At 37.5% G+C, this 14,476-nt stretch overlaps 1 protein-coding gene and 1 long non-coding RNA gene across 4 annotated transcripts in view; one reads left to right on the top strand and one right to left on the bottom strand.

Annotated features, from left to right (window-relative positions):
- Positions 1-14,476, top strand: part of LOC147847018 (uncharacterized) — a 919,394-nt gene that overhangs the window by 480,591 nt on the left and 424,327 nt on the right. The gene's annotated exons all lie outside the window — the stretch shown is intronic.
- ucp1 (uncoupling protein 1) overlaps positions 2,283-14,476 on the bottom strand; it is a 14,423-nt gene continuing 2,229 nt past the window's right edge. The window contains exons 2-7 of one of the 3 annotated variants that reach the window (XR_015475974.1): positions 13,628-13,754; positions 12,450-12,657; positions 10,969-11,166; positions 9,147-9,399; positions 6,046-6,573; positions 2,283-3,871 (exon numbers count right to left, since the gene is read on the bottom strand). Coding sequence is in view for 1 of the 3 variants with exons in the window: in NM_199523.2 (NP_955817.1) it covers positions 3,757-3,871; positions 6,046-6,226; positions 9,298-9,399; positions 10,969-11,166; positions 12,450-12,657; positions 13,628-13,753 (930 nt within the window). In the remaining 2 variants the exon portion in view is untranslated. Of the gene's footprint in view, positions 3,872-6,045; positions 6,574-8,769; positions 9,400-10,968; positions 11,167-12,449; positions 12,658-13,627; positions 13,755-14,476 lie in introns of all 3 variants that reach the window. The other 2 variants (NM_199523.2, XR_015475973.1) reach the window with 2 other exon arrangements.

Raw genomic sequence — 14,476 nt, 5'->3', positions numbered from 1 at the left:
GAGAGATGAAGCTAATTATCATGTGGGGATGGTTAGGAAGCCAGTGGGCAAATTTGGCAAGAATGCCGGGGTTAAACCTCTACTGTTTTTCGAAGGACATCCTGGGATTTTTAGCAACCACAGAGTCAGGACCGCTGAAAGACAGCGCCCACTGTGCAGTAAAGAGTCCCCATCAATATACTGGGGCATAAGGACCCACACAGACCGCAGGTTGAGCGCCCCCTGCTGGTCTTATTAATACCATTTCCGACAGCAAACTAATTTTCCCATGTGGTCTCCCATCCAGGTACCGATCAGGCTCAGCCCTGCTTAGCTTCAGTTTGTAGGTTATCCTCTTTGGAAAAGCAAGAATTTAGAATATAAAATAGAATATAAATCTATTATTTTTCATTTTTACCACATCATTTCAACTCATCTTCCTTCTTTTACGCTGATTATTTTTGTATTTGGAATTTACACTTATTATTACAGTTTTTCTCAGTGGCTTTGGTGCATTTCTTACAACACTTTACATTTGCACAACAGTTAATACATTTCTCTAAACAATTAGTCATTTTATGCACATCCTAGTAGCATTTTCTCATACCTTCCAACAAATTTCAAACACTTTTGGACATGCTTCAATCGCTTTCATACAACTCTCTGCTGTTTATAACATTATCATTTGCTTATGTCAGTCAAAATTAACTAAACTTGTGTGTATATATATATATATATCTGTATATCTACACAGCTCGTCGGCGGCCAAAGACAGTTGCTGTTGTCTATCCACAAGATGGCGCCAGAACCGCATAATAAGCCCTTGCTCAGTGTGTTCTCTTGCGCGAATAAAAAGCTAAAAAACGGAAACCTTGTGGTTTTTAAGGTGGAGCGGATAGTCAATAAGAAGCTGCGAATAAGAAGCTGGATTCAGCCTTGTCCCTTCTTATCGCAAACACAACAGCAGTCTGGTGAGAAATCTCTGTGACGGATGGCATTTCATGTCATGTTCAGCCTTATCATCTTAAAATGTGAGCAAAATTTGCTGTTTTGTCATCACCTTAAGGGGTTCACACACCAGAAGCACCGCTTCACATAACGCTATAGAGAATCATTCAAACACCAGCTCTAAAGTGACGTTGGTGAATTAGTATCGGCTTCTGCTGTTCTGAGGTCAGCTGCAGATGTGAATGAATGGCGGAAGAAAGTAGTTCCTAATACAAGAGGGTTTTAGACTGTGTTTGATCTTTTTTTATGTACAAGATTGTGCCGTCAAACTGTTGTATAAATGCAATATCACACTCGTAGCAGTGTGCTATGGCTGTATATCAGCACTGGTGGGGCACTAAGGCACGAGGCCGCGCACGCCTCCCACCAGTGCTGATATACAGCCATAGCACACTGCTGCTCATGTGATATATATATATATATATATATATATATATATATATATATATATATATATATGTGTGTGTTTGTGTGTGTGTGTGTGTATATATACACACACATACACACACACACACACACACACACACACACACACACACACACACACACATATATATATATATATATATATATATATATATATATATATATATATATGAAGAGGTCAGATGCAAAAACCTCTAAATACTGTCTTAAATATTCCTCTAAAATGAGCATATATTTCAGGCTCCTCTGAGTGTTAAGTAACATCACTTTCATGGCAAATAGTAAAGGAAAAATGTTCATTTTCAATGGAAGTTTCAGACAGCAGTGACGCATTGGTGCAGTAGGAAGTGCTGTTGCCTTACAGCAAGAAAGTCGCTGGTTTGAGCCTCGGCTGGGTCAGTTGGTGTTTCTGTGTGGAGTTTGCATGTTCTCCCTGCGTTGGTGTGGGTTTCCCCCCAGTCCAAACACGTGCTATAGGGGAATTGAATGAATTATATTGGGTGTTTCCCAGTACTGGGTTGCAGCTGGAAGGGCATACGCTGCGTAAAACATGCTGGAATATTTGGCGGTTCATTCTGCTTTGGTGACCTTTGATAAGTAAGGGACTAAGTCAAATTATATATACATTAAAACCTGAACCTTAAGGTAAAATAAAATATTTTCTTAGCATTAAAAAAAGGAATAAAGACACAATCTGATCGATTCATGCATAATAACAATTTTTTTTGTTCTCAATTGAACTCCAAATTGAGATTCGCATCAACGTAACCATCAATAAATATGTTTAAAATGTGCCCATATTAAGGTTTTTTTTAATAAATCTGCACACGGTTATCAGTCCTCCACAGTCAACACAAGACATCAGAATGTTCCATAAAGGTGTTTTATTGAAGCTTATCTTCAGGTGTTTATGAGCTTCTAGCAATGAGGCGATCTCACTTTCTAGATCATTCCAGGGTTACGTGTCGGAGAACATTTATGGTTAAATAGATCTTTATAAGATAAAACAGTTGCACAAACTGCTTTTAGAAATAAAAAGAGGAAACATAAATATCACATAAACATTATGTACATTAACATATGGAGGGGCGCCTTTCTGAACATCCGTCAATCTGTGCACTTACACGGTCACTCGCTGTACTTCACCACGGTTTTCAGAAGTGTTTACAGTTGAAGACAAACGTATTCACACTCCTTTAACACTTTTAATTCACTTCAAAATATTTCACAAGTGCTGTTTAGCAGGGCCAGGACATTTCTCACAGTATTTTCTGTCAAGCTTTTTCTTCTGGAGAAAGTTTATTTTAGTTTGACTGAAATAAAACAGTTACATTTTTGTTAAGGTCAAAATTATTAGCCCCCTTGAGAATTTTTTTTTTCTTTGATTAACTACAGCACAAACCAGTGCTGTTTAATGACTTGCCTAATTACCAAAACTATTGAACTTTTTACATGTCTCTTTAAGCTGAATCTAATGTGTGTATTTATATAGCACATTCGTCATGTATAGCCATACACCCAAAGCACTTCACAATCATGAGGGGAGGGGGGAAGGGGGGGTCTCTCCACACCACCACCAGTGTGCAGCATCCACTTTGATGATGCAACGGCGGCCACAGGACACCACACACCAGCTGCAGATCGATTGGAGAGACAGTCATAGAGCCAATTCGGTGCATGGGGCAGATTAGGGATAACAGCCGGTGGAGGGAATTTGGCCAAGACACCGGGGTTACATCTCCGCTCTTTACGAGAAGTCCCATGGGATTTTTAATAACCGCATAGAGTCAAGACCTCAGTTTAACGTCTCATCCGAAAGACGGCGCTCACTGACAGTATGATGTCTCCTTCACTATACTGGGGCATTAGGACTCTAGGACTAGGCCTCTCTAATACCACTGCCAACAGCAACCTAGTTTTCCCATGTGGTCTCCCATCCATGTACTGGCCAGGTTCAGGCCTGCTTAGCTTGAGTGAGTAACCAGTCTTGGGCTGCAGAGTAAGATGGCTGTGGATACTAGTGTCTTGTAAAATATCTTGTAAAATATGACATACTGTCATTATGGCAAAGATCAAAGAAATCAGTTTTGAGTTATTAAATGTGTTGGAAAAAAACAGCACTTTGGAAATATTACAAAAACATAAAGAAAATATTTGCCTTCAACTGTAGTGATGAAGAACTGAAGGAGAAAAGGTTTGTTTCTATGAAATGCTACGCTGAACTCATCAATACTGTTTTCCTGTCCACAAATAATTCACATGCTGTGGTCTTCGTCGCTCTGTCAGATGTTGAATTAGCCGCTCGTCTGAGTCCGTTTGTGTGTTTAGCATGGTATTTAACATCTACGCAGCGGCTTCGATTCTGTTTCTGGACACCATCATGGCCCGTTTGAGCTGCTCAAACGACACGAACATCACCACGTTCCAGGAGCCCAGCCGCAGGAATGACGGGACAAAACTGAAGGAGAGAAAACAACAGAAATGCATTTAGAATCGTTCAAGAAGTGGTTCATCCTGAGAGATGGAAACATCCTGGTAAATTGCTCATTCAAAAAGTACAGAAGGTGTTTGGTTCTGTTTTCTCTTCAGGAGGAGATTAAACGTTCAGTTGACATCATGATTCACCTTCATGTCAATTCTTTTTCAACTATTTGAAAAAGCACAGGATTTTTCACAGTGTTTCCTATAATATTTTTTCTTCTGGAGAAAGTCTTATTTTTATTTTAAGCATTTTTACATTTTTTAAACACCATTTTCAGGTCAAAATTATTAGCCCCTTTAAGCTATATATTTTTTATGGTAGTCTACAGAACAAACCATCATTATACAATGTCTATTTACTCTTACTTGTCTAATTAACCTAGTTAAGCCTTTAAATGTCACTTTAAGCTGTATAGAAGTGTCTTGAAAACTATCTAGTAAAATATTATTTACTGTCATCATGGCAAACATAAAATAAATCAGTTACTAGAAATGAGTTATTAAAACTATCATGTTTAGAAATGTGTTGAAGCTCACTTATTTACATAAACAGCTACATAAATGCACATAAAACAATGTTTTTTTTTTAAATTACATTTATTTTTTATTTTGAGATAGAGACTGATTTTAAGAATGTGTCTGGTGCAAATGTAAAGGGGGGTTCAAATCAGAAGTTGTTTCATTAAATGTTAAAATATTTCACTTAATAACACAAAATTCAGTTGTTGTTGTTTTTTTAACTTAACATGATCTGGCTTTTTCTCACTGCTGATCCATTAACCAGTGTTCACTAATGAGACTTTACTGTAAAGTGTGACCTGTTGTACTTGATCATCTTTTTGCCGTTTCATTTAGTTGAAATTCACATTGAACAAATGAAAGTTGATGTCAGAATTAGTAGCCACCTGTTCAATTTTAATTCTTGTACATTTTCCCCCATTTCTGTTTAATAGAAATACAAATTAACACATTTCTAAACATAATAGTTCTCATAACCAATTTCTAATAACTGATTTCTGTTTTCACTGCTGATGACAGAGTTACTGAAGTTTGTTCTGCGGGCTTGCGGTTTTTTTTAGTTACATCTTTGGTTTGGTGCGTTAATCTGATCATTACTATTATTCAAAAGAAGGTAATGATTCGCACTCAGTTGCTTCGTACTGTTTTTATTTTTACTTTTTCTTACATTTTACGGGTGATAACAGACAGACAGACGTTTCGGCACAAAGCCTTCCTCAGTGTGTGACACAATTCTTTAACTCCACCCTTTTATCCCATAGTCAATCACAATGTGCAATTAGTTAAACTGTCACTTTCATTTCATTATCCATTAATCACACAATAACTTATAATCTTCACAGCAATGTCAATAAACAATCTTCCCATTTACGACCTCACTCTACAGAGATAAAGTGCATCAACTATTATCATTAATCAGGTGTATATCAATACAATACAATTCTAACAGTTGACATTAAAAGTTTTCTACATTTGACAATTACCTAAAGATTAAACTGCTGATGACAGCACATAATATTAGACTAGATATTTTTCAAGACACTTCTATACAGCTTAAAGTTACATTTAAAGGCTCAACTAGGGTAATTAGGCAAGTCATTGTATAACAGAAGTTTGATCTGTAGACAATCAGGTAAAAATATAGCTTAAAGAGGCTAATAATATTGACCTTAAAATTGTTTTTAAAAAATTAAAAACTGCTTTTATTCTAGCTGAAACAAAACCACTAAGACTTTCTCCAGAAGAAAAAATATTATCAGACATACTGTGAAAATTTCCTTGCTCTGTTAAATATAATTTGGGAAATATTAAAAAAATAAAAACAGAACTAATAGTTTAATAATTTTGATTTTAACTGTACACTATACAGTAATACAGTACATTTTTTTGTGTTATTACTATATTGATTAGAAACGTGTTGATAAAAATCTTCTCTCTGTTAAACAGAAATTAGGAAAAAAATATACAGGGGGGTGAAAAATACAGGGGGGCTAATAATTCTGAGTTCAACTGTATATACAGAAGGGGCTACAGTCTCTGGAGCTTGTCTCAATATCGCGATGAAAGCTTCAGCAATTAATCACAACAAGAAAATGAGTCGAGTAATTATAGTTGGTGTAAATGCTCGCTCACCCTTTGTAGAAAGCTGTGGGTCCCTCTTTAGTGAGCATGGTCCAGGCGCAGTTGGTGGAGCTGCTGTACTGTCCCGGTGGAGAGTTCATGTACCGTGTTTTTACCACATCCACAGGAGACGCGATCACCGTCGTGATGAAGCCCGCGCCGAACGCAGACACAAAGTGACACGGGAGATTGTCTGCATGCAGAAACGGGACAATACATTACTATTGCAATCGGTTATAGGGATAGTTCAGCTATTTATTGCTCTCCCTCAAGTTATAAATCTCTGAGTTTCTTTATTCTGTACAACAAAACCTGCAACCATTTCCTTCCATAGTAGGAAAAACTAATTCTGCCAACCATGGAAGACTTAAAGGACAACACAAACACTTAATACTCTTCATTGAATATGGACACATAGACATCACCTATAGGCTATATAACTGCAGGTTCTTCATGTTTATTTATAATAACTTAACATTCATTCATATTCCTTTGGCTTAGTCCAGGGGTGTCCAAACTTGGTCCTGGAGGGCCGGTGTCCTGCTGAGTTTAGTTCCAACTTGCTTCAACACACCTGCCAGGAAGTTTCTAGTACATCTAGTAAGAGCTTGATTAGCTGCTTCAGGTGTGTTTGATTCAACCCAAGCTCATTCTGAAAACGTAGTCCCGCGGACGTTTCTGGAGACAGCGGAATACGTCCCGGGAGGTACACACGGCCGCGTTTATTTTTTTTCAAGTGAACGCTGCGGGGCGGTGTGACGCCGTTCCCTTTTGCGCTTGCTGGCCGACCGCTTACTTCCTTGTGGAGGGCTTCCCCGCTGCAACCCGTTTGTCCACTCAGCTCATCGTGTACGTCGGCAGGCTCGAGATGCGGAGAGGAGTCCACCGCGGGGAAGAGCGGTTCCAGCAATCAGGTAAGACAAAAACAGAATCCCAAAAATTAAGTGAACGAGTTTCATGACTGCGAAATCCGAAACGCGGTAGAAAAAAAAAAAAAAATCAGGGCTTTTATTTTTTTTTGTAAACTGTCGCTTGGGTTTAGGGAAGCGAGCGGGCGGGCGGGTCGATCGGTAAGATTGGTTGGGTTCGTGGAAGGAGGAGGGTGGGTCGGCCGATTGGCCGGTCGCGCAGTCAATCATCCGGCCAGTGGGACAGTGGCCTCAGGCGGGTTCACGCGAGAACAGCGTGGGCGCTGAGGCGTCTGAGACGCGAAAAAGCGCACAACAGCGGCCTCTCGCGGATTCACGAAAACAAAAACTGCAGCCGTACGTACCCACCGGGACGTATTCCGTGGTCTCCAGAAACGTCCGCGGGACTACGTTTCCACAAGGTTTGATTAGAGTAGGAGCTAAACTCTTCAGGACACCGGCCCTCCAGGACCAAGTTTAAACACCCCTGGCTTAGTCCCTGATTATCAGAGGTCTTCACAGTGGAATGAACTATCAGCTATTCTTGTATATGTTTTACGCAGCGGGTGCCCTTCCAGCCACAACCCAGCACTGGGAAACACCCATACACTCTCACTTTCACACACACACTCATACACTATTACAGCCAATTTAGTTCATCCAGTTCACCTATAGCTCATGTGTTTGGACTTGTGGGGGAAACCGGAGCACCCGGAGGAAACCCACGCCAACACAGGGAGAACATGCAAACTCCACACAGAAATGCAAACTGGCCCAGCTGAGACTCGAACCAGCGACCTTCTTGCTGCTAACAACTGAGCCACGTGCCGTCCATATTAATAATTAACTAATATTCTTGCTCAATAAACATCCAATGAGAACAGTCGTAAAGTTAATAATATAGCTGATGTGTTAGCTGTGCCAGAGACAGTTTGTTCTGTACAGTGTGTGTGTGTGTGCATCATCGTCATCATCATCACACTTTGCCCTTGCTCTTTTAAAGGTTTCTCAGAGAAGTGCTGATGCAGAAGCCTGACCCTGATTACAACATTATCTTATCTGGAGAAAGCGCTGTGCTCTGCTTCAATCTCACACACTCTTCACTCTGATCACTGGAGGACGTCAGAAATGTGTTTGTGTGTGTGTGTCCAATCACAGAGGCCTCAGCTGCATCTCCTTATTGCCTGATTTACCAACACACACTGGCATGCGTGTGTGGTTGTGTGTGTGTGTGTGTGTGTAGGTTTGAGAAACACTGTCTGCTCATGTTTTTAATGACTGTATTTTATGACTAAACTATTGATTGAAATCCTTTTCATTATGGAAAGGTTAGGGTGGGATGTATTAATGCACTTGTCCAGTTATTTTAATGGAGCTTTTAATGCAGTCCTATTAGCTCAGATAATAAAAGAAAAACTTTATTTTATATTATTATTATTATTATTATTACTATTATTACTATTATTATTATTATTATTATTATTATTATTACAATTATTACTATTATTATTATTATTATTATTATTATTATTATTATTATTATTATTATTATTATTACCATTATTACTATTAATATTATTTATATTATTATTATTATTATTATTACTACTATTATTACTATTATTATTATTATTACCATTATTACTATCATTATTATTAATATTATTATTATTATTATTACCATTATTACTATTATTACTATTATTATTATTACCATTATTACTATTATTATTATTATTACTATTACTATTATTATTATTATTTATTATTATTATTATTATTATTATCTCACTTTTTTAATTAATAATTTACTTATAATTTTGGTCACTTTATTTATATGTACAATTCATAATATTAACGAATCATTAACAGACTTTTTTAGCTCATTAAATTACTAATAAGCTGCTCATTAATAGTTAGTAATGTAGTCGTTGGCTTTAGGTTCAGGATTAGAGATGTAAAATGAGATGATGCTTTGTAAATGCTAGCAAGAAGCTCATATCTTAGTAATAGGCAGGTAATAAGCCAGTAATAAATGGCGTAAATTGTTACTTAAACTAAAGTGTTACCCTTACTTTATTTAGGAAGCACATGTAAATAACCCTTTATTCACGCACTCACACTTTTCTTTTTTTTAATTATGAACATAAATATACCCTTCCTATAAAAATATTTAGTTAAAAGAGAGGTCTGTGAGGGCTGTACCTATTTATGCTGAGCACTTTATGTATGAAAAGTAATAGGAAGAGGCATATGTTTATTTAATCCTACATCCCCTTCTCTGCTCTTTATTAATAATAAGCAATGATCTAAAAGAGTAACTGATCATGAAGGAGTGTTTGAGTGCGCTGTCTACCTGACAGGAGTCTGTGTTTAAGGATAGCCTCTTTGATCAGATCGTAAGACACCAGTTCTGTGCAGTTGACCAGAGCGTTCCTCGTGATGTTCGGCAGAGTTCCTGATGCAAAAAACAAAGCAGACATTCATTAGATGCTGTTTCTTGAGCAGAAGCTAAATTTATAAACTACCAGTTAAAGTTTGGGGTCAGGTTTTTTTTTTCTCTATTTTTTTTTAAATAAAATTATTCTGCTCATCAAGGCGGCATTTATTTAATGTAAAATAAATTATTGAATTGTTAAATACTTATTTATTAAATATTTAGTTATTAATAGTTATTGTATGTATTTTCAAATGAAATTATTAGTCCAGTCATTATTGCTTTTATTACTATTTTTATTAATAATAATAATAATTTTTTACTTATTACTTATTTTATATTTAGTTGATCAACCTCCAAATGCTAAACTATATTACATAAAGTACATCATGCAAAATCAACATTTCGTTAATAATTATACATATATAAATCATTTTTACAGTACACTGAATACAGCTACATCAAAATACATACAGCAGTCAACATTTGAAATCATCAATGTTGAAAACCAAAAATGTGTATTGAATAATTTTTACAGAAACAAATAATTTCAATATTATGTTAATTGGAATGATTAAAATTAATACATTTATTTAAAAGTAATTATGATTAAAATGTTATTGTTTTCATTGGTCATAATTATAATATATTTAAGATTTATGTAATATTTATTACACAATAACACAATTTTTGATTCAATTATATATATAAATATACACAGTTGAAGTCAGAATTATTAGCCCCCCTTTGAATTTTTTTTTTTTTTTTTTTTTATATATATTTCCCAAATGATGTTTCACAGAGCAAGGAAATTTTCATAGTATGTCTGATAATATTTTTTTCTTCTGGAGAAAATCTTAATTGTTTTATGTCAGCTAGAATAAAAGCAGTTTAAAAATTTTTAAACACCATTTTAAGGTCAATATTATAATTCCCTTTAGGCTATATTTTTCCCCCAATCGTCTAAAAACAAACCATCGTTATACAATAACTTGCCTAATTACCCTAACCTGCCTATTTAACTTAATTAACCTAGTTAAGCTGTATAGAAGTGTCTTAAAATATCTAGTAAAATATTATTTAATGTCATCATGACAAATATAAAATAAATAAGTTATTAGAGATGAGTTATTAAAACTATTGTTTAGAAATGTGTTGAAGAAATCTGCTCAACATCAAACAGAAATTGGGGAAAAAATAAATGGGGCTAATAATTGTGACTTCAACTATATATATATATATATATATATATATATATATATATATATATATATATATATATATATATATGTATTTTTTTTTTATATATATATACACACACACACACACACACACACACACACACACACACAATATTCTATAATAATACAAAAATAATTTCATAATCAACTACAGAATCAACATATTTGACATTTTTGTTAAATTTGCATATTTCAGCATCCATTGCAGAATGTGACTCTCTGATTGGTGGATTTTTCTGTACATCATTTTACTTGCAAACTTTTGGAATATTCTTTGAGTCACTGATCACTCGCTCCCTATGTAGTGTACAAGTAAATGACCCCATAGATTCAGTACGTCTGCCTGTACCTTTCCAGAGACCACGGAGTCCCTCAAGCTGGAAGATCTGCCTGTAGGCCTGCATGGTGCCGTTGTATCGTCTGCCCACACCCTGGAGGTTCATTTGGGCCTGGAAACGCACCTTTACCACGTCTGTGGGCTGAGCCATGGACACGGCCATCGCTCCGGTAGTACAGCCCGCCAGGATTCGCACCGCCACATTAGGGTCTGCAGAGAAACATCAGGACAAGACAGATATGAGCTTTTTTTTTTTACATTCATACATGTGCATTTTGTGATTCAGGGTCACAGATTGCAGTAAATAATTAAGAAAATTTTATTGTTTATTTCACTATTAATTATGGCTGGCCAAAAAATGTGTTTTGACATAATGTGTGTGCACTGTGTATATTTATTAGATATATAATACACACATGCATGTATATAATTGAGAAAATACTTTTAGATAAAATCTGTATAAGGGTTGGAGGATGAAACTGAAACACTGGCCAATTTAGGGATGGAGGTTTCATGACTAAATTTCCAATGACTTCAAAGAGTCAGTATACATGGCCGGGCTGCTATAGCCAAACCTTTGGTCACTCGTGCCAATGATAAACATTGGTTTCAATAGCGCAAGCAGCGGAAATCTTCATTGTGAAACATCTATTGTTCTCTGATGAGTCCACCTTGACTGTCTTTACCACATCTGGGAGAGTTACGGTGTGGAGAAGCCCCAGAAATGTGTTGCATGCCCAGAGTGAAGCATGGGGGGATCAATGATGGTTGTCATTCCTCAGACCCAGTACTTGTGCTAGATGGTTGGTTACTGGCAAGGACTACTGTACCATTCTGGAGAAGCATGTGCACCCAATGGGTCAAACATTGTATCCGGAAGGCAGTGCCATGTATCAGAATGATAGTGCACCAATACACAGAGTAAGACTGCTGACAGAGTGCTTTAACAAAGATGAAAGTGAAGTTGAACATCTCCCACGGCCTGCACAGAGACCAGATCTAAATATTACTAAGCCACTTTGAGGTGTTTTGGAGGAGTGAGTCAGGAAACTTGTAGCACCATGTAGTGACCTGGCCACTATTCTGCAATAAGAAAGGCTTAAAATCTCTCGGGCCACTGTGCAGGACTTGTATCTGTCACTCGGTCACTCCCGAGATGAACTGATGCTGTATTGGTCGCAAAAGGAGGCCCTGCCTACACCATACTGATAAATTACTGAGCCCTAAAACCAGGAGTTTCACATTCATTGTCCAGCCTCTGTATATAACACACACACACACACACACACACACACACACACACACACACACACACACACACACACAAACACACACACACACAAACAGACACACACACACACACACACACACACACATGTGATTAATCTTTGAATGTTACCTAATGTTAAATCTAATGAAAAAGTTCTTCTGAAATGAACAAAATAGCTTTAAGAAAAGGCTTTCGGTTTGCTGAAGGAGACTTTTTGACTGACTGTCTTTTCCACGCGTGTAGAAGCTCTTGACGTTGTCGTAGAGGCCAATGCGGATGGAGGCGAAGGCCATCTGTCTCTGTAGGCCGGCGACCAGGCCGTTGTAGAGCGAGCGCGGACCCTCCGTCCTCATCATGGTGCTGATGGTCCCGAAAACACCTTTGTAGCGGATGCCTTTAGCGGCTCCTGTCACCGCTTTCTCCCCCTGGATCTAACACACACACAAACAATACATGAAATGATAGCTTAGTGAATACTACTTTATAAAGATCACCGTTAGACTGCTTTGGGCAGGATTATATTCATTCATTCATTTTCTTGTCGGCTTAGTCCCTTTATTAAACCGCGGTTGCCACAGCGGAATGAACCACCAACCTATCCAGCAAGTTTTTACACAGCGGATGCCCTTCCAGCCGCAACCCATCTCTGGGAAACATCCACACACACACTCATATGCTACGGACAATTTATTCACCTGTACTGTACGTCTTTGGACTGTGGGGGAACCCAGCGCACCCGGAGGAAACCCACACGAAGACAGGGAGAACATGCAAACTCCACACAGAAACGCCAACTGAGCCGAGGTTCGAACCAGGACCCAGCGACCCTCTTGCTGTGAGGCGACAGCACTACCTACTGCGCCACTGCCTCGCCACAGGATTATATATCTAAAGGAAACTACTACAATGGCAAAATTTGTATAACTTTAAACTAAAAACTGTATTTAATAGAAATGAATCATGTATGACAATATTACACATAACACACACTACAGTTTTTAAATGTGAATTAACTGATTAAATGTTAGGGTATCTTATATTAATTTATATTTATTTATTTATCATCTCCTTGGACACTTGCAAATGGTTTGCTGCATCTATAAATCGGCCATGTCTTGATGTGTTCAGTGTGATGCGATTTACTTTCGACGTGCAATTTGATTGGATGGGAATCTAAGGACTCTAATCTCCATACACAAGAGAAAATAAAGTAGTGACTGCAGGTTGAAGGAAAAAAATGGAGTAAAAGTACCGATACAGCACTAGAAATGTAGGCAAAAAGGGAAAGTGAAAGTACACATTTTTATAACTACTTGGTAAAGTACAACTCCTGACATAAACTACTCAATTACAGGAGTTTGAGTATCTGTAATTAGTTACTCCACATCACTGCTTGTGTACCTGCAGGCGGACTTTGGCCGTGTCCAGCGGGAAGGTGACGAGGTCAGCGATGCAGGCGGCCGTTCCTGCACTCAACACCTTCACAGTCAGAGGAGGAGGAACATCTGACGGCTTCAGACCCACCATACTAACACACACACAAAACACACACACACACACACACACACACACACACACACACACACACACACACACACACACACACACACACAATTTCAGTGAGTACAGCACACTACTGCATTACACTTACAGTATACACTAACAACATATACAACATGACAGATGAAGCTCACTGCTCTCATGTTTGACTTGTGCTGAGGTGCATTCTGGGATGCTTGTAAATGGCTGAGTTGTTTTGTTAAATGCTGCACACTTGTTGCATGTGCATACTCTCTTTTTCACCCATTAAAGAGTATTGGGTTATATACTGTATGCAGGGCAAGGGGTTTTCGGTCTCTGATAAACAGAAACTGATGGTGAACAGGTCTTTGCACAATGAAGTCCAGAATTTTCTTATGCGTTTTTTATTTTTTTTCTCCTGCCACATTCTGTCTTTATATGAATGTTTGCCCTGTGTTTGTCATACAGTGATCTGTGCTGGTCAAGTAATGGCATTTTGTATTTTGGCTTTCGCTTGTGTGGTGGCTCTGAACAGTCTAAACACCTCACAAATGATTTCCCAGATGCAAAAACTCTCACCCAGTTTTAATTTTTTAAAGATAAATGAAAGTTTTGGAGGCGGTGTGTCAATATACTTGACAACAGGTCAAATTTAATTTTAAGGTGTTAAAGTTAAGGCCAAACATTTTGGATTCAGTGTGCAAAAACCTTTAGTTTGACTATTTTCAA

Source organism: Danio rerio, chromosome 1, assembly GCF_052040795.2.
Source record: "Danio rerio strain M-AB ecotype USA chromosome 1, GRCz13ab, whole genome shotgun sequence".
NCBI lineage: Eukaryota > Metazoa > Chordata > Actinopteri > Cypriniformes > Danionidae > Danio > Danio rerio.
Note: the sequence above shows the minus strand (reverse complement) of the source record. Positions and strands in the feature narration are given on the sequence as shown.